Source organism: Mchenga conophoros, linkage group LG5 (genome assembly GCF_057382185.1).
Source record: "Mchenga conophoros isolate Kocher_MC1m ecotype Shallow Benthic linkage group LG5, M_conophoros_male_GT1.1, whole genome shotgun sequence".
Classification (NCBI taxonomy): domain Eukaryota; kingdom Metazoa; phylum Chordata; class Actinopteri; order Cichliformes; family Cichlidae; genus Mchenga; species Mchenga conophoros.
This window is the reverse complement of record NC_140530.1, coordinates 38,045,799-38,073,454: the sequence shown is the minus strand read 5'-3', so window position 1 is coordinate 38,073,454 and position 27,656 is coordinate 38,045,799. Positions and strand designations below refer to the sequence as shown.

General features: G+C 42.9%; 1 protein-coding gene across 9 annotated transcripts in view; it reads left to right on the top strand.

The window, feature by feature from the left end:
- The window catches only part of LOC146575107 (dedicator of cytokinesis protein 3-like), a 240,693-nt gene that overhangs the window by 118,089 nt on the left and 94,948 nt on the right, over positions 1 to 27,656 (top strand). For all 9 annotated transcript variants that reach the window (XM_085275298.1, XM_085275297.1, XM_085275293.1 and 6 more), the window contains exons 4-5: positions 1,995 to 2,050; positions 11,093 to 11,189. In XM_085275298.1, the coding sequence (XP_085131424.1) occupies positions 1,995 to 2,050; positions 11,093 to 11,189 (153 nt within the window). The remainder of the gene's footprint in view (positions 1 to 1,994; positions 2,051 to 11,092; positions 11,190 to 27,656) is intronic.

The following is a 27,656-nucleotide window of genomic DNA, read 5'->3' as shown; positions in this document are numbered from 1 at the left end:
TGCTTTAACCACTTTGGGAAGCCAAGCATGCAGAAGCTTGTTTTCCTAGAAAATGTTGGGTTTTAGTTGCTATGGCCACAGATGCAGAAAAGGAAAGAGGGCGCAACTTCTTGAAGATTGCTGAAAAACCTCCACAGAAAGGCTGAAGATGCTTCACCTGCCCTTGGTTCAACGGTGAAACAGTAGAGGTGCACACTGTGCACATCAGGGTTCGGTGAGGGGGTACAGCCGGCTCTGAGACGCAGAACTCTGAACAATATCAATCAAAAGCCAATAAATATGTCAAATAATTTAATGGTCTAACTTCTTATCTTCTCTTTTCTAATCTTAAAGCTACACCCTGAAAAGAAGGGAATAGGAATTTAATATGTGCTTCATATCAGTTCAGGGCCTCTAGTGACTCGATATGTCACATAGTGTGAAAAACAGCCCGAGAATTTAACCCCAGAGGTAGAGCACAAACCTGAAAACAAATAAAATAAATATAAAACAAATAATAATAATTTAAAATTTAAAGACAATAAATTGAATATACTGAAATCTCTCGTGGGACACTTTCCTCACTGGTTGCCTTTCATGCCTGCTGGTTTTGTCTTATTCCAGCTAAAATGATCTCAGCCTGATTTGTTTGGATCAGAGGTTTTTTTTTGCTTTTTTCCTCCCTCTTTATTTCTAAAGTTTTGCACATGTAATTTGACATATCAGGCCCAATACAGCAAGTACCAACCGATATAAAGACATATATCAAAACAAATTAGGCCATTAAAATTCAGATGATAACAAAAAAACACGAAAAAAGAAAGAAAAAAAAAAAGGAAGAGAAACAAAAAAAACCCAACAACAGCCCACGCACAGAGAACAACAACAACAACAAAAAACCACAAAAAATAAAATAAATTTAAAAATCAACTCCCTCCCAAAACCATAACAAAATGATCAGAGTTTAAGCTGATTGGTCCAATCAGTGTTGCCCCGGGAACGTCACTGGATCAATGTAATCTCTTTGCAGTGTGATCTTTACTGGACTTTAACACAGTTGAAACAGCTGCAAGTCCAAGCAGTTCATTTTATGCCCATCACATCAGAACAGGTGGAGACAGCGGGACCCAATGTTTCCTGTATAAACCCCACCCTTCCTCAGACCCTGTAGAGTCCTTCTTCATTATATACTTTTATTGTACAGCCCTGACCAAAAGTTTATGATCACCTGAAAATCATATTTTGCATAGTTGGATCTTAACAAGGTTCCAAGTTGAGCTTCAACATGCAGAAAATTTCAACATGCAATTTATTGAAAACAACCTTAAACTGAAGCGGGCTGTTTTACAGCTGATCAAACGTTTAGGACCAAGGAAAGAAAAGCGTCTGGACTTATTTAAGTTGCTTGAAGACGTTTCACCTCTCATCTGAGAAGCTTCTTCAGTTCTAAGGTCAAATGGTGGAGAGTCCCAGATATAAACCTAGTGGGAGTATCCCCCCAAAGAGGGACAAAGGACCCCCTGATGATCCTCTACCTAATCACATGAGCTGTCTTCAAGCTGTCTTCGCATGAGTCTTCCAGCAACTCAAACAAGTCCAGACGCTTTTCTTTGCAAGCTCCTTAGACTACGATGACCTGGATGACTGAGAACCTTCACAGACGTTTAGGACCACGTGCCTTTAAAAGGCCAAATCTGTGCAAAAATGTGATTTGCTGTCATTTTCTGTCAGGTCACAGTGTCATGACGTTCTGATGGCAAAGGCAGCATGTATTTCTCCTCACTGGAAGATCTCCAATCAAAGACAAGAAGCGACCTGCCTAGCCTGCCATCAGCCTCCGTTATAACTTATTATTGTACACGAATGATTGAGGAGCGTCTCGCTGCTGCACACAGAGGATAGTCTTTACTCTGCATGTCTTTATCGTGATCTGTCTCTCGGTGTTATTGGATGGGAAGTAGACGGTGATTAATTATCTTTCTTCTCTGTTATTTTTTCTGTCTGTGTCTCTCCAGGGAGTTTTTCCTGCCAGCTACGTTCACTTGAAGAAGGCCATCGTCACCAACAGAGGGTAAGTGTGTAAACCTGCGACACTACACTGAGCCTCTGTGAAACCTCAGGCTCGGTTAGACTCACGCTTTCGATGAATTTAACACCTTCACTGACTCCAGCATCATGTTTCAGTTTGAGGGCTGAAAGCAGTCGTGTTGAACATAAAAACAGCAAAAAGCATTTATTGTCCTCTGAGCCTTTCTTTCTCTCCTGTTACTCATTCAGTCATTAGTGTCTCTTTTCTGTCTGAAGAGGATTTTAACCAGAGCTTCACGGACAGAGCGTCGCTAACAGCCTCTGCTGAGAGTGACAATACGTTATACTGCCAAACGTATTCAGTCAGCCCTGCATTTGTTCCAGTCACTTCCACAGGCTTTTAAAATAAATGCAAAGTTTCCTTATTGTCTGACTCACTAATGAAAGCTGCACATGTGGCAGCTAATACCTGCAGGCCAAAACGATCGAGTCTGTTTTTTGTCATAAAGTAGAGAAAAAGTGTATTATTCGTACCACCTGCACATGTGGCGTGGTTTGCAGCACACACATGCACACGGTGAGCCACTGCTATCATCTGTGGGAAACCCAGTCTTGCTTTTAAGAGCACCAGCTCTGCACTTGTTTTCAAGGTACTAATGAGGTTAACATCTTGGAGAAGTTGCCACAGTTTTTCGGTGGATTCAGTCCGAGTCTTCTGCTTGTATGATCCTGGCCTGAGCCTGAGATGTTGATCTGGGCTCTTTGGCGCCCTGCTTCCTGCTGCAGGACTTGCTGCTCTGCTTTCAGCTGAAGAACAGTCTTTGTGAGTCTGGCTGCATGTTTAGATCGCTGTGAGTTTGGGGGCCGATCAGACTCCTTCCTGATGGTGTTGTGAGATAACAATCATCGAACATGCCAAAAGCCTTTTGCACCATACTGTATGTCATCATCTTTTAGTCACTCCAGATCTGATCCGATTTGAGTCGCCCTCGTGTACCGAATGTGGGATGATGCCACAGTCGGGTATATTTTATATCCGCAGTGCTGGGAGGCATTTTTCTTCTTCTGCAGCTAAAACTGTTTAGGAGGTAATTTGATGAAATCTGCTTTTCTGTTGGGATCCTTTATTCTCATTTCCTTCCAAGTTCAACTGTACATATTTTAATACATTAGCATAATTATTTGGAAAAGCTTTAAAAACAAAAAACAAAAAACAAAACCCTCCAAAATTCAGATTAATCAGCGTTACAGAGCGTGTCGCGATTTGCATAAGAGTTTTTTAATTAAAGGCAGAGAGTAAATTAATTGGAATTAGTGAATCTTTTAGAGTTTCAAGTAGGCCCCCGGGGCAGAGACGGAGAGTTGGTGTATTTACTGAAGGAAGATGGAGGCTGCTGCATGATGACAAACATAATTAAAGACTGTTGATCAAGTGGGTCTTAAAGCAGCAGAGCTTTCGATGTGCACGTGGGTGTGTGTGAGGGAATAAGAGAATTACACTGTGTGTGTCTTCACTGTACAAACAAATGAGCCATGTTCAGTATGAGTTACAGACACTCAAGGGGTGGTGTAGGTGGAGGCGTGTTGCTTCAGGTACCAATTAAAAGCCGTACTGACAAACAGAATAAAGCTAGTACTTCATGTTTTACCTCAGGGATGATACGCTGGACCGTGCATGCACTTGATTGGTCAGCTTGGCATTACATCAGCTCGTGTTGAGCCAACTTCAACTCTAAGTTTTCTTGCTGGAGCTCCCTGAGCACCACCTGCTCCCTGCTGCACTTATTCTAACTCACTGATGTTTCTTCTCAGTTCACGAGCACTGTGGTAGTTCAGACTGTGTTGAACCTTTACTGTAATTACAACACGGAGAGAACGTTTGGAAGAATGGAACAAAATTTACTGTGAGAGAAAATCTATTTGGTGATTAGACCCCGATGACCCAACGTGTCATTACGGGATCCCAGCGGTGGCAGGATTTAGGACGGGACCCCCGGAATCAGGACGCTGGTGATTTAGATGGAGGCTTGGATGGAGCTCTGAGTGATTCGGGGGAGGCGGAGATGGGGAGGAGGCTGGTTGCACATATGAGAGCCTGAAAGAGAGAATGACAATGAGGACCGAGATATAATGTAATGATGTAAGTGTTGCGTTTGAGAGCGTGGGAAAGTGGAAGTGATGTAAAGAACAGACAACCAGGAAAAAAGACAGACATATAACTTAGGCGTAAGCTTCATATAATTATTGAATTATGTACATCAATGTTTTACATTACTGCATTAAAGAAAACGGGATGTGATCACAGTAACGTGGTACACCCACCAACAGGGCTCGATCGCTGTGATTGGTCTGCTGGGTAAAAGGTGACCAACAAAGAGTTGACCATCCAGCACTGCTCACAGCACCAAGGAGGATGTCTGCTCTGCATGAAGCAGGCAGCAGGACATCTGTACAGTAGATGCTTCTGAGCTTTAGTGAACCTTCTTTTCATAAAACTTCCACTTTTACTGTCCGGTGAGAATCAGCGTAGTCACTCTGCACCCTAGAAAATCTGACAGTGATCTTTAATGTCTCATGTGTTTGAGACGGCACGGAGAGATTTGAATATCCTTATGTAAAAACTGCAGCATGAGGTCAAATGAGTTTAGCGGATTTTAATTTGTTCCTGTGGAGTCGGCCTGCCTGCGTCCCTGTGTCGATCCACCAGTGTACAGCAGCCTGCAGGTTTGTGCCAGGAAGCTCTCAGAGCTGACATTTACAATTATCACAACCCTGCACTTCATTACTTCACATGGAGAGAGAAACCTACTGTACAAGTGCACGCGACACATTTATAGTAACGGTACAAAAAGACTTGAACAGCAAAATGCACCAAAAAAACCTAACAAACAAAAAACACTTGCAGGCATAAAAGAATGAAATCAGGCTCATGTCTGAAGTTAAATGAACACTTTGTGTAGAGCCTGTGTGAGCTCCTCAGTGAGTCTGATCACCTGCTTACTGTTTGTTTGCAGCTCCAGTCAGACCCAGGACCTGACTCTCATCAGGTTTTCTGCACAGTGCATGTGAATCGATTATGAAGTGACAGATTTTTAACTCACCGGATCGTTTGGTCAGTTCTTTTCTGGCATTTTGGCTCCACCTGGACTGACGCGAGGTTTTGCTACATGAAAAAAAAAGTTTGTCCAAATGAATTAAAATGACTGTTCAATAGCAGAAGGTAGCAGCACAATGTTCCTGAGAAGCACTGAAGCATCTGAGGCTGGGAGTTTGTGTGGCTCCCTCTGCAAACAGTCAAACAGGCTGATGGGAGCAGCAGGTCAGTGAAATGCTCTACAGGCTCGTTTTTAATCCTTTATTCCAACAAGTTTAACAAGCAGAATAATTCAAACACTTCAGGCAAGTTCCACTGCCTTTCAAGTTTATGTAAAGAAACAACTGAGCTGACAACTCGGTCAAAACTACCAATAAACTGTCATTAAATACAATATACTCCCAACTGGGTTAGGGTTCTTCTTTTTATTGGGTTGATAATTTAGATGAAGATGTCATTTTCTTCCCTACAGGTCCAGTATACCCAGACTTTCTCTCTAATATTGAACCTCATGATTAACAGCTGAAAGTAACAGTAGCACGCTCCTGAAAAGCACCGAAGCCTCAAAAAGAAACACAGATGCTGTAAAACGTACATGTTTTGCACCATTTCTTCTACATTTGAAGGTTTAATACGAGGAGACGATCTGTGCTCCACCAAAAACAGAAATACATTTGTTTTACTAGTTTCTTATTACTTTTATGATTAAAAGAAAATAATTTCATACATTGCACAAGTTTTGTATTTGGCAGCAGCAGCATGGTGCTCCAGAGATCAGTGCTGCTATCTTTGAGTTTGAATCTTCCTGCTTGGAGGGTTTCTGCAGATTTCCTTCACACCTGCCTGTTAGCTGGACCTCATTGGTTGTAGGTGCATGTGGTCGCATGTGGACCCACTCTGCTCTGTGTGGACCCACTCTGCACTGTGTGGACCCACTCTGCACTGTGTGGACCCACTCTGCTCTGTGTGGACCCACTCTGCACTGTGTGGACCCACTCTGCACTGTGTGGACCCACTCTGCACTGTGTGGACCCACTCTGCACTGTGTGGACACAGACTAAAGCTGCACAAATGACAAAACATGCTTATGAACTCATAAATAATGAGTCGGTTACAAAAGACAAATTTTAAAAATGTGCAGTGCATTGTGACGTTGTGAATAAATGGCAGTATGTGCAGTTCACATCTAAATGAATAGTTAATGTTACATGCAGTGCTGCGTGTAACCTCTGGGCGCCGTGAACAGTGTGGACGTATTTTTAGAAGCAGTGTTGCGCTGTTTGCACGGTGACCCTCAGCTCAGCGATCGGTGCGGTGAAATGACGGCCGCCCTGCATTTAACCCCAAGTTAATGTCAGCATACGGAGCTTGATGGTTTTCATCTTTGACGCCAGCTTCATGTTTGTGATCCACAGATGGAAAAGAGCACATGTGTTTAAAAAAGAGAGAAAAGTGCTCCGTGTCTGCACGTGTACGCTTTTATCATTTCTTATCAGAGCCAATCATTTCTTTTTCCTTTCCCACTCTTCTGTCATCCTGCCTCGGTCCATTTTCTAACTTTTTGATTTTGAAGCTGTTTCTTAACAATTCAAAGCACCAAATAAACGAAAATAAGACGCTAAAACCAAATCCCTCGTTCTAACTTTGTCTGAGCTGCTTAAGCACCAGGCTGGATTTACTGTAGCTTATCACGTATCATTTAAGGGACAATTTACTCATTATCCTAACTTAATAATGTCACATTTTCCCATGAATGCAGTCTTTTTGAAAATGCAAAGAAAAGCTTTTATACCAGTTTGGATTCGTGCTGCAAAGATTGTGGAGCATTAAATAAATTTTATGAAGCACAAAAGAACTTCTCATCTTTTCCGTGTTCGCATTTCAGGGTGACTTGAGCTAATGTAAAACCTAAGAGACCATCAACAGTGAGAGCGGTTTGTTGGGTTCAAAGTGTCATCATCTAATAACTGATTAAGCCATCAAGATTCAAATTAGTTTCATTTAAATACTGCCAGTTCACAAGAACAGCCACGAGGCTCTTTATATGTTTAGGTAATGAGCCTACAGGCTTATATGGAAAAACCCATTTGGTGATAGTGGGGGGGGAGAACTCCCTTTCTAGGTGAAAAAGCTTCCAGCAGAACCGAGCTCTGTGAGGGGAGAGGATAACACGAGAGACCACAAACAGCAAACGGGACAAATCACAAACTACGAGACAGAATCACACATTTGCTGGATCGTGTGAGCGCTTCAGTTCGCTGTCTGCTGGGAGTTCAGTAAATAGAGCTTAATACAGCTCAAGTACACAGACTGAGTCGGATGACGCACCAAATCAAAGCAGTTTAATGGCAGGAAGCATGACAACATCCCTGGAGACTAGAAGCTGGTAGTCATGGTGAAACACACCACAGATGGAGGCTCAGCTGAGGCATCCAGGTAAGGTGGAGATGTGGAGGAGGTGAGTTGCATGAATGAGAGTCTGAAATGCAGAATAACAGAATAGCAGTGAGATTTAAAGCACAGGGAACAGAGAGACTAACTGGCTCTCAGAAAACAGGCAAAAAGACTATTGGATCAAAGACGACAGAATTGAGTTTGACAGGATGGGAAAGCGGAAATGACGAAAGAGCAGCAGCTCAAACACTCAGGGCTGCAGGCAGGTAGGAGAAAACAGAGCGGATGACGGAGGTTGGACAGCAGTGCTCTGGTCAGGATGTGCCAGCTATTCCGTTTTAATGGCCAGCAGGGGGCGCCTGCTCTGAGTACAGGAGTCATCCTGCTCCTTGGATCTTTGGCCTCAGTAAAAACTTGATCCTGATCAGTCCTGCTGCTCTCAGCCACGAGGCTTAATTCCTGCTGAATGTCCTTCGTTTAGTGCAGTGTGACCCTAATAACCGCAGAGATAACGGCGGAGCGTGTCGACATGCTCGGGTTTGATTTTTGAGCTCAGAGCATCTGACTCACCTGACTTTTCTGTTTAACTAAAATTAAGAAAGACTCAGACTTTTGTGTCCATACTGTCACCTAGTGCACTGGTGTCCTTCCACTCTCACACATGATATCCATGAAACCAGAAGCTATAACTTAAGATGCACATTTAAGGAAACCAGTTAACAGTTAACAGAGTACTGCAAGAAAAACAATCCCAGTCTGACTTACATCGGCTCATCGCTCCAAAGTCATTGGGGTATTTGTCTCTATCAGCCGTTTGACCCTGGTGGTGTTAGTCTCTGCATCTCCTCCATCACTGGTCGGCCAATCACGACCTTTAAAAACTGATCATTTATGAATTACACGGCTCAGCAGGGTTTTTCAGCTGCTGTGACAGAAAACGTATATAAACACACGCCCGGTCCAAAGCCAAGTTCAGCTGTGGTCTGAGGTGGTGAGTGTTATGGACTACGGTAAGTGCTAAAAGTGCACTTAGTGGCTCTGTTGTTGAGGTCCGAGAGGTCAGGAGCAGAAAAAGCTCCATCAAACCTGTTTTTGCTGGACGCAGTTAGCAGGGTAAAAACATCAGGATGTGTTAGATTACAGGATGTGGTGGGGTTTGATGCACCAGCGATAGAAGGCGGGGGCCAGCAGCTCTTATGTGATGCTGTGTTTGCTGCCAGCAGGTGTAAACAGTAGGCTGGCTAAAGCCGTGTTTATTATCTACGTCCGAGCTGCCGGGAGCTGTCAAACTGCTTCATTGGAGGTGGATTCAGATGGGAGCAGTGTGCGCTCGATGTGCCAGTGACATTCAGCTGTCACAGACTGTAAGTGCACCACTGCGTAAAGTGAGAGATGGAGTGCTGCTGAAGTGCTGATACAGTCATTTATGCAGAGGGTGTTGAGAAATGGACTAAGGATACAACCACGAGGGGCTCCGGCATTGATGCTGCTACGCCTCTTCTGACTGCCTGCGATCTTTTAGTGAGACGCACTTTGCCATGCTAATGTGTCATGCAGTACACTGGAAGCATCATTGAAAATGTTTTCTGTAATGCACAAAAACTAAGAAATAAGAGGCTGGATTGGAGTCGTTTAAAGCAGCCCAGAGAATACAGAATATTAAATCGCTGTAAAGTTTTAAACACAGCTGTGGGGTATGAATATAACCAAAGGATGAAAGACAAAAAGAATTTCCCCCAAAAATCTCTTCTTCTCTCAAAAGTTTCAAAACAGAGGCAGCGAGTGTTTTTAAGAATGAACTGCATGGAGAATAACAGAGAATAATAATAAAGAGAGGCTGTTATGAGGCAGCAGATGAAAATATAAGTGGCTTGAGACTGACGGAGAAACACTGTGGCAGCTCGGGGCAGCGATGACTCGGGGCAGAGATAACCAGATGGAGACTAGTTGTGGGGCACGGTGAGAGAGGATATGGATAAAGATTTGCAAACAACAGAAACACAGACAGAGGTCAGGCTAGGAGACAGTAACCAAAGACTGTGGGGATGTGGGTGCAGAGGGAGACAGAGCACAAAGAGGGAAGAAATGCAGGAGAGAAAGCAGAAAAGGGGGAATAACAGGAAAGGCAACACAGAAGAGGAAGAGGAAGCTGTGAAGAGGAGAAAGAGTAGAATGTGCAAATGGATGATGGAGATGTGCCAGAAAAGAGAGGAGGAGGAACACGAGGCAGGGAAGCAGGAGGAGGGAGCGATTAGGCTGAGTGAAAAGTAGAACAGAGGCGAAGAGGAGGAGACGCGTCTGTGATACAAGTGTAACTAATGTGTGTGAAATCACCAGGCGGCCGCCAGCTACGGCTCAGCTGGGAGATCAGCTAATCTGGCACACTGGCTTTTATTAATTAATCAGTTACTGTATGCGACGGAGGGAAGGGGGGTACGTGAGCAGAGGGGTAAGAAGGAAAGAAGTGCTTCCCTGAGTGAGGGAGGGGCGAGCAGAAAGGTAGCGTGGGATGAGAAGAAGAACAAAAGTGTGTGTGTTGCTTTAATGCTCTTGACTCCAGGCTGGAGACGCAGCTTTCAGTTCTAGTGAAGAAATCCCTGATGCTCAAAACTATGTACAAGTGCTTAGGTGAAACGAGGTCTTTGTCTTCAGCTGCTTTTCTTTGTTCCACCTGAAGACGTGAGCAGGAGGTAGAGCAGGTCATCTACTGATGGAAGGTCGGTGGTTCGATCCCCGGCTGCTCCGGACTGCAAAGAGGCCAAACACTGAACCCGAGTTTCTCCTGAGTGAATGTCAGATAGAAAGACTGAGCTGTGCTGTATAAGGCGCTTGGCAAAAGTAAGACCCATTTTATCCAGGCCACATTTGGAAACAGTAATCCATGCTTCAAAATGCTGCTGCACTTTGCTGCTGGGAGGTGAGGTGAAGGCGCGTTGTCCTCCTATGCATGGGAGGACAATGCATAGGAGGATTGTCCTTTTCTGCTCCTCTTCAGTTTGGGGTCCCACAGGGCTCAATTTTAAGGCCTCTGCTTTTTTCATTATATTTACAGCCCGTGGGAACCATCCTTAGAAGGCATGTGATATCCTTCCACTGTTATGCTGACGACTGTCAGATTTATCAATGTGCATGATCTGTACACCTGTTTTTGATAATAAAGCTGGCTTTGACTTTGACAGTTTACCTTATTTCATATGTTAGCTCGTGCTTTGTGTTTCCACCTGTGCATGAAGTGTGCTTTGTTGGTACAGGCAGTATAAGTGGATTCTCTTATCTTATCTCTTATCAGAAATCCAAACACAAGATTAGTGTTTGGATTTCTGCTTCACTGAACTGTCAGTTCACTTTAATTCATTAGTGTAGAAACCTGACACACGTAACTCCACACAGTCGCCAAGTTCCTCTGGTGACAAAGCAGGCCAAGCTTTTATTGTCTCTCTTACTTTTACGCGTGTTAACAATTTCACATTTAAAGGCTTTGTACTGTGGACGTGCTGCTCTGTGTGTCCTTAAATCTGCTTCAGTTATGGACATCTGATGCTTGTCCAAACCCAGCAGCTGTGAATTAAATGTGTGTGTGTCTGTTTTCTATTGCAGGCCACATGAGACTGTGGTGCCTCTTGAAGACCCCATTGTCACCGAGGTCACGTCAACACTGCAGGAATGGGCCTTACTGTGGAAGCAGCTCTATGTGGTAAGCAGCGCGGAGCATCCGTGTGCATCGTGCCGCTTTGTTGTCAGGAACAAAGGGAATGCAACAGACCGAGTCCCCCAAAGCCCGACATCTTTAGAAAGAATCCAGTCGCTGCTTAATCTCGGCAAACATCATTATTATCACATGTATTCTGAAGCTGTCCCAGAATCTGAAAGTGCTGCAGTTGTTTTTGTTTTCGTGAAGAACTATTCTTGGAGGTTAACTAAAACTAACCCAGCCTACGGTGTGGGGAGGCCTTCAGCAGCAGTTGGTGCTTGATAAATCTCTGTTTTGAAGAAAGAAATACAAGTAGCTGATCAACCAATCAGAACGCTGCACAGCTGCAAATCTTAAAAACATCTGCTCTTCATTTTTCCCACACCTAGTACAGTTTTTCTTGTTTTGTGGGTTTATAACCAACTAAATAAATGAGAGACTCAGGTTAACTTTACTTTAGCTGGTTTTGTAACGTGGGTTCATCCCAGTTCACACAAAATCTCCAACTCAGATCTTTTCTCTGTGTAAATCGGTGAAAGTGAATATTTTCTGGATGAATTCAGTGGACCAGCTGTGAAAAAAGAAACTCCCGCTGCTGGGATCAATAGCAAAAATAATGCACAATAAAATAAATAAAACATGTTCATCTGAGGATAACAAATAATAATTACTACTTCTTATTGCACAGCTGTGTGAGAACAGAGAAATGGAGGATACTGATTTTGACCTGTATTAAAATAAAAATATTCTCAACCAATCAGATTTCTGAATTGCACCAAAGACCTCTGAATGGGAACACTGACTTGTGTCCAGCCTCGGCCTGTGCTGCCCACAGATTCATGTATTTTTAAGGTGCGATGTTCCTGAGATGTGCCTGGCTCTGAAAGCACAGTGAAGGCTTTCTGTACAAAAGTGCAAAGGCTGCAAGCAGTAACTGTGAGCTCGCTGTCACTCATATCTGCATCACTGTCAGCCAATCAGATTTTTCACTCACTCCACCCTCTCTGTCCAGCCATCAGTTCGTAGCCTTTTTTCGTACTTTTAGGCCATCTGTCTTCTCGCCACTTCCTGTCGCAATATGTGATCGGAAATCCATCTGTCCCTAAACGGATAGAGGGGAAAGTAATCCGTGCATTAGGCCTGGTTGTAATCTAAAACTGTCGCTGTGCTCCGTCTCCTGTCTCTGTTCCGATGGTTATTTTCATCACTCATCTTCCTCGTGTCCTGCCAGCCCCGTCGCTCTGTGCTTTTATTCTGGTTTAACAGACTTTTGTCTTTGCTCCCTGCCAGAGTTGAAGAGATGAAAGACAAAATTGTCATTGTCGGGTTCTGCGTGACAGATTTTCTATTTCCATCCTGACAGATCTGACATTAGCGAGTGTTTTGTCACTGACAAAGTGAATGTCCTCTTAAAGCAGATGAAAATCCAGCAACAAGGAATGCTCGTGCGTTGTGGACGGATGGAGAGATATAGGAGTAGATTAGAGAGAATGACTGTCTTTGTTGCAACACTGTCTGCTTATAGATAAGCACACATGCAGATAAGAAATAATAAGCCCGTAAACAGAAAAGGACGTGGAGAGGAGACAGAGAGAGGCATGCCGAGGTCTAAAACGATGAAGCTGGTGCTGAGCATCAGCGCACTGCGGAGCAATTCTCTGGTTTGTTAGAAGGGAACGATTTTTGGTATTTCATGGGATAACAATCAAATTTTCCATACTTAAAAAATTGCCACCATAAGTTAAATTGAAATTACTATTATAATGTAAATGCCAAAAAACATGACTTGCAGAAAAGCGTGTGCTCTACATGCAGACAGTGGGCACAGTTGGGCCATAATCTGGGCGACTTTTGGCACCGTTCCCTCAGTTAGGGCACTGACGAGTGTTGTGTGGAACAGACGATCTGGACTTTAGATGGCTGCTCTGCAAACTCAGATGTGCCCTAAGTCAGCGGTCTCCAACCTTTTTTGCGCCACGGATCGGTTTATGTCCGACAATATTTTCACGGACCGGCCTTTAAGGTGTCGCGGATAAATATAACAAAATAAAACTAGTACCGGTACCGAAAAAAATAAGATTTATTCATAACACACGTGAAAAGACCCAGGAAAACCGAGTTAACGATAAAAACGATAACAAAATAACGCTGAAAACCGATAAAAACCCTGAAAACCAGACATTTCACACCTGAGCCTCAACTCTCGCGGCCCGGTACCAAACGACTCACGGACCGGTACCGGTCCGAGGCCCGGGGGTTGGGGACCGCTGCCCTAAAGGCCACAACGCACCTAATATTTGGACGTGTGGCTGAGCTGAAGCATACACATTTGACTTGAGTCAAGGCAAAATGTGGTCCATGGAAACCAAATTACACCAAAACAATGATTTAGAGCTGGGTATAAGGAACAAGTATCCCCCTTACATGTTGGACCTTTGATGGACCTCAGATATGTTTTATTGCAGGACAAATGTTGAAAGAGGAAATAAAAAATTTGAAGATGCTGTAAAATCCTATTCATTATTAACTAGCAGCACTTTTCCTGTTAATGGTTATTGTTGTTATAACAGTGAGTTATCTCATGAACCAATGCAAAAACATGACGCAAAGACAACCATGACGTGAGGAAGTCTGTATCATCAGTAGTGAGGATGTGTGAGTGGATAAGTGCTGCGCTCCAGAACATCGGAGCCGCAGTTTAATAGAGAAAAAACTAAACCAGGTGCTTCCCGTTGTCCTGATGGTGTGCATCACCCACCTTCTGCAGTAGAGAGGAATAAAGAGAAGTAAGGAGAGCAACCAGACCATCACAGTGGAAAAAAATCCAAGTGCAAAACACAAACGGGCTGCGATCCAGGGTCTCCTGTCTGCTAAGCTCCCTCCTACCTCCTAAAGCAGACTGTGCAGCTCTGCAAAGCTGTTATCTCTCAGCAGCCAGAATCGCTGCGGACGCACCGACACCGATAGACACCTTGCACTTAACGGTGAAACACAGGTGGCGTCTGCCAGAACGGCGCTATGTGACGCCCGGGGAATGTGCAAATTTGCCAAAATGCTGCCTGGAAGCAAAATGCTGACACACTGATGTCAGAGCCCACTTTAAGCATTTTCATATTAATTTAACGTTTTTCTAGAGCTTGTACAAAAATATAATAATTGGCAGTGAGTCATAGAAACCTGTGTGACTCCCAGTTCACATATTTGTGTGTATACTTGTTTTTTTCCCTCTCTCACATCCACACACACACACATAAAGATGCTCAGACGTGGCTGTCATCACTGCACGCATGAATAAATGCAGAAACATCGACATGCTGAAGTCTCAGTAAGTGGACATTTGGTGGGTCTGCAGTCTGTAGAGGTGACAAATGCAGCAGAGCAGGGAGGCCAAGACACACACACACACACACACACACACACACACACACACACACACACGCACACACACGCACACACACGCACACACACACACACACACACACACACCCCTCTGTGAACACACACCATCTCCTGTGCCCTCTCTCTCTCTCTAGTGTATCTCTCCAATTGCCCTTTGCACACAGCCACAGGCAGTTTACACATTGGTGGCGAAAGTGTGTGTGTGAAAGACGAACCCTAAGACAGTGTGTTAGAGACTGAATAAATAAAAAATATGAGAAAGAAAGCGAGGGCTCGGAGGGGAGAAGGGAAAAGGAGAAAGCATGTGAGACTGAATAAGAGATAACAACTGACAAAGGAGAAATGGAAGATTGCAGCAGAGTGAAGAGAAATACTGGGTTGGCTTCAGTGCTGTGTGGTACTAAATGCATATCAGAGTGGCAGATTATTGGATGCTCTGAGAATCAAGAAACATGGAAACACAATAACCAGTAATTAAACAAGCAAAAAGTGTCAGTGTTTACATGAGGAAAGAAGTTACGGTGCTACAGGGTCACACAAAGTCACATTTAAATTCTTTGCCCTGATGTGATCTTTGGCTGCTTTCTTTATTTTGAGTGTCAGATTTCTGTGTGAATTGGATATGGTTCAATTCAATTCAATTTTATTTATATAGCGCCAAATCACAACAAAAGTCGCCTCAAGGCGCTTCATAGATACAGAGAAAAACCCAACAATCACATGACCCCCTATGAGCAGCACTTTGGCGACAGTGGGAAGGAAAAACTCCCTTTTAACAGGAAGAAACCTCCGGCAGAACCAGGCTCAGGGAGGGGCGGGGCCATCTGCTGCTACCGGTTGGGGTGAGAGAAGGAAGACAGGATAAAAGACATTGTGTAAACTGGTACCGTGTCACTTCAGTGTTCCTCAGTTTCTCAGATCCATCTGTTATCGTCACATCTGGTTATCACTGCTTTTTTTTTGCCTTTGCCACTTTCCTTGAACAAGTCGAGGCCCAAAGACCTCCAGGAGGTCTGGAGAACTGTTGCTCAAGATACTCTGGCTCCTCGGAAGCTAATTAGAAGTCAATGAAGTCAATGAGAGGTGACTCAAGACTTTTGCACAGTACGGTGGCTGCCTTACGTTAATCACTGGGACTAAACCCAAAGTACCCCCAAGTCACTCTTTGTTGCTGTTTCACAGCTCACTGAGCTCACTGCTCGAGACTGCCCTCTGCTGGTAGTTTTGTGCAGAACAGTAAAACATTGGTTTACAGTTTTTTACAGACGCTAGGACACATTTCTCAATACTTAGGTCACGTTTGCAAAACTCTTCACACAATCCTTCTAACTGACCGTCAGCTTGGCAAAGCAGTTCATTTCACATTCAAAATGCACTACAACTACCAAAACACTTCATTCAGGTCTCAAATAAACTCATTCTTCCAGAACACTAGCAAAGGTTGACAGCCGACAAACACACTTTGTCACCCACAAAACAAAGACCTAAAAAACACTAACAACATGTAGCATTACAGTGTTTTCTTGTGTAAAACAAGGACACATCTCTGTTTATAATTTCAATATATGTTACTGGAATGAATCAGACATCATGCAGAATTCGTTAATATTTGTTTCTGTATTTTTATTTTTTTGCACTAAGTAATCACAAAATACAAGAATTTGTATACACACCATCCACTGATACACATACAATAGTAATGCTATTCTACTCCATTTCTGGCTGGGTCCATGTTTACATCACAAAAAAACCTATTCAGCAGTTGTCTCCTTTTGTAATGAAATTGAAGGAGTAACACCTGTGCAGATGTTCATCTACAATGAGAATCAGCTGTGGCTGGTTAAACTGCATTTTTAGATTGGAAATATGTTTCAATAAAATATTGCTGTTGGATTTTGCTGTCTTATTCAGTTTTGCATTGTGTTATTGTTTTGGCCATAAGTTTAACAGTTTTGAAAACAGTATGTAAGCACATGCAAAATGTCCTGTACGTACAAAGAGTTTTGGCAGTTGTTGTGTCTGAGTGAGAAGATAATTCATGAAATTTGAGAGATGTAGTCATTGAATGCATTTTGTGCCAAAACAATGATAACTGGTCCTCAGTTTAGCCCACATAGACTTCTGTTGTGCTCACTGTGTGAGGAGTTTTGCAAACGTGACCTAAGTATTGAGAAATGTGTCCTAGCGTCTGTAAGAAACTGTAATAGATAAAGGAGCACGTGGTCACTCTTTTTGATGATATTAGAAGTCACACCAATCGGATTCTAAATATCCTGGTATCCTCTAATGCAACAGATACTTTGCATACAGTTGCATAATGTTTTTTACTTAATTATTATATAATTGGAGATTAGATTAGATTAAACTTTATTAGTCCCTCAGGTGAGTTCCTCCAGGAAATTCTTTTTCCAGTAGCACAGCACCGACAGAAGTTGCAAAACAATGTAAGCAGAAATAGAAATATATCATATATACACATATATTAATACAGAGTGTATAATAGCGATAAATAGGATAATAGGAATAACCAGGGAATTGCACATTTCAACTATTTTGAGTCTATTGCGCCGATGAATATAGAAAAATATTGCACAGTGAAAAGGGCACTACAGCTTAGTTGTTCCCCCCTCCTTTGTCCTCCTGTTTCCCCTCCCTCTCCCCTCCAGAGAGGAGTTAAACAGTCTGATGGCGTGTGGGACGAAGGAGTTTTTAAGTCTGTTGGTTCTTGACTTTGTGAGAAGCAACCTGAACAGACTCCTCTGGTTTTTATGGCTGTGTGCAGAGGATGCCCAGCATTGTCCATAATGTCCAGCAGTTTCTTTAGTGTCCTTTTCTCTGCCACTGTCACCAGAGTGTCCAGCTTCATGCCGACCACAGAGCTAGCCTTCCTGATCAGTTTCTCCAGCCTGCATGAGTCCTTCTTTGCTGTGCTGCTCCCCCAGCACACCACAGCATAGAAAAGTACTCCAGCAACCACTGACTGGTAAAACATCCTCAGGAGCTTCCTGCAGATGTTAAATACAGTCTGCTTCGGGCTTTTTTTATACAGATGCTGCTGTTGCATGACCAGTCCAATTTAAAGTTAATTTATTTTTGCTGGAAGAGGACAGAGAAGATGTGGAGGATGAGTGGACTTCTCCCTTCTTGTTGTCTCCTACATCCTGATGTAGGATTGAAATTTTTATCTGTGTGTGTGTGTGTGTGTGTGTGTGTGTGTGTGTGTGTGTGTGTGTGTGTGTGTGTGTGTGTGTGCGTGTGTGTGTGTGTGCGTGTGTGTGTGTGTGCGTGTGTGTGTGTGTGTGGGCAGAATTGATTTGTGAACAAGGAGGAGAGGGAGTGGTGACAACCAAACAATGATGGAAGGATGTGAAAACAGGGATAAACACAGAGGGACACATTTCTTTGCTGTGAAATGTGTAGACGTGTGTGTGTGTGTGTGTGTGTGTGTGTGTGTGTGTGTGTGTGTGTGTGTGTGTGTGTGTGTGTGTGTGTGTGTGTGTGTGTGAGGAACAAGAAAAAACCAGAAGAAGCGACAGGACTGGCAGGCAGTGGGTGGGGAATCTGTCCTTGTCCACTTCTTTCTGCTTTGCATTGAAATGAAATTTTTGTTTCTGCAACAGAAGAAAGTCAAAAGAAGACAGACGCACACTGAGTGTTCATAGCTGCAAGGCGCAGCGTGCATTCATCATGACGAGAAGAAAATTCATTCAAGTTCATCATCCAGTTTGTGAAGTTTACTGGCTGTCAAGTGGTTTAACGTTTTTATATCAACATGCAGACGTGACTCAGCCTTTGGCGAGATCGCCTGAGCTTAAAATGTCGCAATTTTACACTCGCAGATGTTATATTTTATGTCTGAGTGGAGAAACTAGTTCTTTCATTTTTTAATAAAAGAAAGTGACAGCATACAAAAAGAAACATCAACAATAACCCAGAGAAGAAGTGCTGCAGTCCCACCCACAGCTCTACCACACAAGCTCAAGCAATAATCAAAGGCAAGGCAAGTTTATTTGTATAGCACAATTCAACAACAAGGTGATTCAAAGTGCTTTACAGAGACATTAGAAACAAGAACAAATAAAAAGCATGATTTAAAATTGATTAAAACAAGCAAATAAACTAACTAACTAATTAACAAACAAACAAACAAACAAACAAACAAACAAACAAACAAAACAGTATATAAAATCAAAACAGATAAAATCAGAACAGTAGATAAAATCAGTAGTTAAATGTAAGTTTTGAAATTTAAGCTTAAAGTGTGGATTTGGTGCTTTATTCAAATACAGCTGAGAACAGGTGAGTCTTCAACCTGGATTTAAATAAACTGAGTGTTTCAGCTGATCTGAGGCTTTCTGGGAGTTTGTTCCAGATATAAGGAGCATAAAAGCTGAATGCAGCTTCTCCGTGTCTGGTTCTGACTCTGGGAACTGATAAAAGACCGGATCCAGATGACCTGAGGGATCTGGATGGTTCATACTGGGTCAGGAGGTCATTGATGTATTTTGGTCCTAAACCATTCAGAGCTTTATAGGCCAGCATCAGAACTTTAAAGTCTATCCTCTGACGGACAGGCAGCCAGTGTAAAGACCTCAGAGCTGGACTGATGTGGTCCACTTTTTTGGTCTTAGTGAGGACTCGAGCAGCAGAGTTCTGAATGAGCTGTAGTTGTCTGACTGATTTTTTAGGTAGACCTGTAAAGATGCTGTTACAGTAATCAAGCCTACTAAAGATGAATGCATGGACTAGTTTTTCCAGGTCCTGTTGAGACATCAGATCTTTTATCCTTGATATATTCTTGAGGTGATAGTAAGCTGACTTTGTTATTGTCTTAATGTGTTTTTCTAAGTTTAGGTCTGCATCCATCACTACACCCAAATTTCTCGCCTGGTTTGTGGTTTTTAGATGTATAGATTGAAGTTCTCTGGTGACCTGTAATCGTTTTTCTTTGGCGCCAAAGACTATTACCTCAGTTTTGTTTTTGTTTAGCTGGAGAAAATTGTGGCACAACCAGTCATTGATTTCCTCAATGCATTTACCAAGAGCCTGTACAGGGCCTTGGTCTCCTGGTGACATTGTGATATATATTTGTGTGTCATCTGAATAGCTGTGATAGTTTATTTTGTTGTTGTTTATAATCTGTGCCAGTGGGAGCATGTAGATGTTAAACAGAAGGGGTCCCAAGATGGAACCTTGGGGAACTCCACATGTGATACTTGTCGGCTCAGATGTGAAGTTACCTATTGATACAAAGTATTTCCTGTTTTCTACGTATGTTTTGAACCAGTTTAGTACAGTTCCTGAAAGACCTGTCCAGTTCTCCAGTCGTTTGAGTAATATGTTGTGGTCAACTGTATCAAATGCTGCACTGAGATCCAGTAAAACTAAGACTGACATTTTTCCACTGTCTGTATTCAGACATATGTCATTAAACACTTTGGTCAGAGCGGTTTCAGTGCTGTGGTTCTGTCTAAAACCTGACTGGAAGGCATCGTAGCAATTATTCTGTTTTAAGAAGTAACTGAGCTGTTGAGAAACTGCTTTTTCAATGATCTTACTTAAAAACGGGAGATTTGAGATCGGCCTGTAGTTGTTCATTTGTGTCTTGTCAAGATTGTCCTTTTTCAGTATAGGTTTGATTACAGCAGTTTTTAGTGGTTCTGGAAACACACCTGATAATAAAGAAAAGTTGACGATCTGTAACAGGTCTGACTCTAAAGTCTTTGAGACCTTTTTGAAAAAACTTGTTGGCAGGACATCTAAACAGCAGGAGGAGGAGTTCAGTTGACCTAAGATGTCCTCCAGGTCTTTGCTGTTAATAGGTTGAAACTGTTTCATGGTGTTTAAACAGTTTTTTGGTGGACACAGTACATATCCTGGATCTGCTGTTGATGTACCAATTGCTTGTCTAATTTTTTGGATTTTTTCAGTGAAGAATTTGGCAAAGTCATTGCAGGCCATGGTCGAATGAAGTTCAGCTGCCACTGACACAGGAGGGTTTGTTAGCCTGTCAACTGTAGAAAATAAGACCCGAGCATTATGGCTGTTTTTAGTGATGATGTCAGAGAAGTAGGACCTCCTTGCATTCCTCAGTTGTAAATTATAATTGTGAAGTTTCTCTTTATAAATGTCATAATGAACCTGGAGGTTTGTTTTTCTCCATCTGCGCTCAGCTTTCCTACACTCTCTTTTTTCATTTTTCACCAGTGTGGAGTTTCTTCATGGAGACTTTTTCCTTCCAGAGATAACCTTCACCTTAATGGGAGCAATAGTGTCCATTACATTTAACATGTTAGCATTGAAGCTATTGACGAGCTCATTGACTGAACCTTTGGACCGGTCAGGTGTTAATGGGAAGACCTGGTTAAAAATTGCACTACTGTGTTCAGTTATACACCGTTTTGTGATCACTGTTGTTGATATATTTGTGTGGGCTGAGATTTTACTTTCAAAGAAAACACAGTAATGATCAGACAGGCCCAAAGAATCCTCTCAGAGGGTCACCTGACAGTAAAAGATGATCACCTCGCTGTGAAACAAACTCGAGGTTGCAGCACACTCACAGACTCGTTTACCTTTTATGAAGCCCTGTCATGAAGAGATGTTGTAGATTTTTAAAAATCAAGAATAAACATGTTACAAATCTGCACAAAACCTTTTAGAGCTCAGCTAAACACACATTTAACCTTAATCATGGAATAACATGGACATGTCTGCGTATGCTTAAATTTGCCCCCTGGGCAGGGGTGGGATGTGATGATCCTCAAGTGGCCTGGTTGATGGTTCTGCGTAGTATCTGGACTTTGCTATAGTGGACAGAGACCCGATGTTGTGCCTGGAATCTGCCAGAGCAACTTTCCCAGTTTCAGGGTTAAAGATCTGGAATTTACCTTCCACATCTGCTCCAGTTGTTCCTTCAGCATCCAATACCTCTCTGTTTTCTTGCACTCCTTCCTGATGTTGCTCTCTGCTGGGATTGGCACATCTGTCATATCTTCTGTTCCAACTAAGGTTGGTTAGCCAGCAGCTGCTTGACTGTCTGGAATTCGAGGTCCTGCAGGACTTTAGCCCTGTTGTTCTCAAAGAGCTTTGGTACTGGTTGTCCCATCAGGACTTTATATCCTGTCCCAGCTTTAATCTTACATCCTGCTACTACCCATGTGTTGGATATTCTCCAGGGTATGTATGCACAGTCTGCAACTTGGGATCTGTCCGCTGTGGATCTGGTGCTTGGTGCCATGGCTCCAGGGTTGTCTTCCACAGTTGTGTTTAAAAGTCCCACTGAGTTCCTGATCCTTATTAATGGCAAGTGCCAAGCACTCCAGTGTCCATGTGTAGAGCACTGAGTCATAGGCTTTCTTGTAGTCAATCCAGGTGGTCAAAAAGATGAAGTTAGCTGTGCATTTGTAAAATGTTTTTGTTCTTGTGCTGGTTCTTTCACATTATAGCTCATGAGCACGCATCCAGATAATAAAAATCTACAGGCCTACCTTTGTAGGAGGAAAATTTAATTGCCAAGAGTGGCTGAAAGTAGTTTCTATACTGCACATAGTTACTGTATAAAGTCTGAGGCTTTGTAAAAATTGAGTTTCCTTCATGTATCTTGAGAGATTTTTAGAAAAAATAAATCCTATAAAATAATTTCATCAGATTATGAAAGGCATAGGTGGCGAAGAGAAACAAATATCCTGAGGAAAATGGGAGAAAGATGCAGCGCATGAAGGCAGTAACGGACACGTGATTTAACTTAGAGGAAAAATAATTTAAGAGAGTCGTGGAGAAAGACTAACTGAATCTCATCTCTTCTGTCGAAGCCTTTAAACAATATCGTCACAGAATGAGAAACCGGAGAAACCGAACACAAAGAGAAAGAAAGACCAAAAGTTTAATTGGTGGCTGTAAGACTGCAGAGGAGGAATGACTGAAACAAGAAAAGAATTGAGATCCTTCAGCGCTTCACAGCTCCCATTAAAAAACATGAGTGAAAATCAATCAAAAGAAAATAGATAGTTTTCTATGCTCTTTGCCATGTGCTGTTCAAAGGGGGGAAATACACTATGCCTTAAACCCACACTCAGATACTGATGATTAAAAGAAATGAAAGATGCTCTTTGTTGATTGCTTATTCTGTGCTTTAATGGGGACTGCCTTCGCTGTGATGCTGGGAGATAATTGGTGTAGTGGAAAAAGCTGTTTAAGGATAAAGCTTTGTAGTGTGACACAAAATGATGGTAACTTCAAACTCTCTGTTTCTGTGTTGCCTTCTGTGTGTGTGTGTTTGGCTGTGATGATTGTTACTGGGTAGACACTGAGTGAATATTTAAGCCTATACTGGCAGCTGGGAGCACCAGAGGAGTCCATATTGGTGTTTGGTTACACTGCAAAGCTAAGATCTTAAGGTCTTAAATGATGACTCTAAGGTGTTAGCGTTTTTACATTTCATCTCAATATTTTTATCTTTGGACTCTCCTGGAGTAGCTTTGTTCACTTACTGTTCAAAATATGCTGTATTCGTCTTATACTGGGCTTTTTTACAGCCTCTGGCATCGTTCATGTCTGAAAATAACTTTTAGCTTCTTTCCTTTGAAGAACACCTCATTTATAAGCCAGCCTTCTTCTGATTGGCTGCCCCTCGTGGGGCTTCTGTACGCCTACGATGATCTTACTGGGTGTATCTGCTCCCATTGACATAAAGCAGAGCCAAGTGGTGAAAAAGCTGTCTGCACTCGAGTGCTTAGAGCAGCGTTCAGCCTGTACCTGCACTGCTACTGACCTCATTTTTGGAGGCTTTGGTCATGTTAAACATACGTGATATGAGAACAGTGCATGTATGATCAAGTGTAATAGGTCTCCTTTAATGTCAGCTCAGGTTATTAGTTCATATTTACATTGTTATTTAAATGTGTGTGTTGGCTTTTATTGAGAATAGCAGTTGGTATACACACATGTATTCATATCTTGTAGGAACATAAAACACATCCACACATGTGCAGCAGCAGTGACACTAAGCTGCTCTTTTTCTGACAATGTTGTATTTTACTCAGTTGTACATAGTATTTGTATTCTATTTTTATTTTACTGTATATAGTATTTTATTTTGGGCAGCACGGTGGCACGGTGGTCAGCACTGTTGCCGCACAGCAAGAAGGTCCTGAGTTCAATTCCACCATCAGGAGTCTGCATGTTCTCCCCGTGTTTGCGTGGGTTCCCTCCGGGTACTCTGGCTTCCTCCCACCGCCCAAAGACATGCAGCTTGTGGGGATAGGTTAATTGGATAATCCAAATTGCCACTAGGTGTGAATGGTTGTCTGTCCCTGTGTGTTAGCCCTGCGACAGACTGGCGACCTGTCCAGGGTGTACCCCGCCTCTCGCCCTATGACAGCTGGGATAGGCTCCAGCGCCCCCCGCGACCCTGAAAAGGATAAGCGGAAGCGAATGGATGGATGGATGGATAGTATTTTATTTTATTCTATTGTGTACAGTTGTGTATAGTATCTTATTCTTATCCTATTCCAGGGTTTTTCTAATTTCTGCTATGTAACTTTGCACGTCCACTTTCTGCTGTAACAAAACTAATTTCCTACGTGTGGGACTAATAAAGGCGAACCCAGCAAAAATGAATGGCTAACCCTAACCCTAACCACAACCATAACCCAACTGTAACTCTGACACTAAAACCACATTTTAAGTCTCAAAAATTCCTTCAAACTTGTGGGGACGAGGATTTTGGTCCCCATAAGTATGGTAAACTTCAAGTTTCTGGTCCCCACAAAGATATTACCACACACACACACACACACACACACACACACACACACACACACACACACACACACATTGTGTAGGTAACAAAGTCTCCAGCCTTTGTGGGCGACTTCTCCACCTTTCTTCTCCTCTCCTTCCTCTTCTGAAACACTTTTTTCTTGGCCTTGCTAAACATAATTTATAATGCTGCTGTGCTGACAAACTGCTCCATGAGACACTTGCTGAAAAGCAAATTGTTATAAATTGTTGGCATCAACAATCACTGGCATTTTCCATAAATGACAGAGAGCAAGGTCAAGAAGTACTAGCAGTATATTTCACAATATAACTTCTGTCCCACAGATTAATAATAGCTGGAGAAAATAAAAACAAAAAACATGAATTATTTGAAAAAATGTGTATTATTTTATTTAATAAGCATTTGCAACTAAAACATGGCTTATTCACATATTCAGTGCATAAGGAAACTGTATATTTCAGAGCTTTGGTTCACAGGACAGCACCAAACCTTAAACACTTAGAATCTGTCCCACTTTACTTTATCAGAGCAAACATGCTGTGAGCCGAGCTTCTCGTACCTTTGGGACCTGCAGTCAACAGGTAGTCCTTTACTCCTATAACAATCCCACAGTGATGAGTACTCTTCACTACAAGTGATGACATAGAATCAGTATAATTAGAGTGATTCTGAGCACAGCTGTAGTGTGCTTTGTGGATCAGTTGCTGTGGTTCTTAAATGCTTCCACTTTGCAATAACATCATTTACAACTGATCATCAAACAGTTGTGGCGTCTTATTACAGCACTCTGCTCTTCAGATTAACCTGTTCTTTCCCTAAATTATTGTAAGGACGCTGTAATCGTGGCTCAAGAGTTGGGAGTTTGCCTTGTAATCGGAAGGTTGCCAGTTCGAGCCCCGGCTTGGACACCCTTGGTCGTTGTGTCCTTGGGCAAGACACTTCACCCGTTGCCTACTGGTGGTGGTCAGAGGGCCCTCTGTCAGTGCGCCCCAGGGTGGCTGTGGCTACAGTTTAGCTGCCATCACCAGTGTGTGAATGGGTGAATGACTGGATATGTAAAGAGCTTTGGGGTCCTTAGGAACTAGTAAAGCGCTATATAAATACAGACCATTTACCATGACATGGTGCTGGATGCTGTGTACCTGTGGAAATGGGTCTGAAACTGTCACGGTCTGGCTGGCAGACCGTGGGGATGTGGGGAAAGGAGGACCCAAAACGCAGACTCTGCGATGCAAACAGTGCTCTTTATTTACAGTGAAAAGGCTGTAAATACAATAACTCCCCGTTGCTCCCTCGAACCCCGTGTGCGTGCTTCCCTCCGATATCTGTGCTCGTGCTCCCCGCTGTTGTGTTTCCGCACCCCCGTGCGTGCTGCCTCTCCGGACCACTCCTCCTCCTGTAGGGAAACCAGAGACGCAGCCATCAACACTAACCCTCGGCGGGCATATACGCACAGCACAGACCTAAGCTAACACACACTGACTTGGTAAGATAACTCAATGATCCCGCGTCGGTGGGAGCTCCAAGACTCTCCTAAGTAGCTCCCCCGACGAGCCCTGATCAGCGGCAGGTGTGTGGCTTCGGGTGTGGCCAGTCCCTCCGCAGGGCCACACCCCTCAGGCCTGCAGGTGGCCGAGCTCCATCCTCCAGGCACACCCGCAGACATACACACCCATACCTCGCCTAAACATATGAGTGGGACACAGACTAACACAGCACAGAGAAACACACATATGTACACGCACAGAGAAGGGGAAACGACACCAAAAATACATAATAATAATAATAATACACAGGTCCATGACTGCCCAGGGATCCTGGGTCGCCCAGTCCCAGGACCCTGACAGAAACTGACTGAAAGCACTGGAATTCAAAGATTAAGGAACATTTTTTACCTTCATGTAAAAGTGTAAATTTTCCTTTCGTACAGAATCATGACACCAAACTCAGTTAACACTTTATAAAAATAAATATAAATAAGAATGAAATAAATATTAGACGTGCTGTATGAAAAAGTCCAAATGAGCCTATCAGTGAAGTAAACGTATTCAAAGACTGCAGTGAAGACAGAGCTTTTCACAAAAAGGCTGCTCATTCAATTTTCACTGGATCTGAAAAGTGACAAAGGAGATGTAAGAGATTTAGTGAAATAGCATGTCATTTATTAAAACTACACAGACCCAAAGGATCAGCCTAATGGATAAATTTACATCAAGATTTTAATACCAGCCAAACTTTGAACTGCTTATCCTTTGAAATCAGTGAGATCTACATTCAAGAGTTTTTCAGAGGGTTCTTTAACGCTGGAGCGATGCACAAAACGGCCCAGTTCTTGTCACATGTAAACAAATATATATATAAAAGTAAGAAACATTGGGAGACTTCATGTTGATGTTTTTAAGGAAGTATTTCATTAACCCAGATATCTGTCTGCATCCATGGGTTATATTCATGCATGGATGCAGACTTGGTGAAGGTGCGAACACAAACGGAGGTTCGTCCTCGGTGGATACAGAGCCAAGTTAAGCTAGAAGCACCTCAAAATAAAACGTCACGCTTTGATGTTCAGTTAAATCGTTGAGACACGGTCAGAGTTCAGGCTGTGGCTTGGGTTTAATATTCCCTTCACAAAATTAACCCTGCACACTGAAGTGTGTACTTACTCAGTGTGTGTGCATGTGATGCCACATGGACTTTTACAAGTGTCCATATGTGACTAGCTGGCAGTAACAGACTTGCCTCATTTAGCCAAAACGTGGTGCGTCAGAGCCGCGATGCCAAAGGACACCTCGAGTGTATCTGTGAGACGTCTGTGGCTTTGATACGCTGGGAAGGGGCCGGGTTGGTTTTCTTAAGAATACCACAACATTAGTATCTGTCCTAGTTGTTTTAATACACAGTTACTCTGTAAGTTCAGTCTTGCATGAAGAGATGGTGGCTTTAGTGCTTTAGTGGATTTGTAATGGGCACAGATTTAGTCGGGGCACTTGATGTGCCGTGTACGACGATGTCCCGTCTGATCTGTCGTCTCCCCTGCAGGTCCGTATTGTCATTTTCTTCAACAGTTTGATTGACAGCTTTCAGTAGTGAGCTAACAGCATGGCATAAAAATGCCACCTCTGGTCTCGGTCTTTGACACATCTTCCCATGTCTGTCCGTCACACTGTATATCTGTTATATGTGTGACTGGATGTGGGGACAGGAGGCTGAGAGGTGCAGGGAGTGCAGCCATTACTAATGCACAGAGGTGGGACCAAGTCATTGTCTTGCAAGTCTCAAGTAAGTCT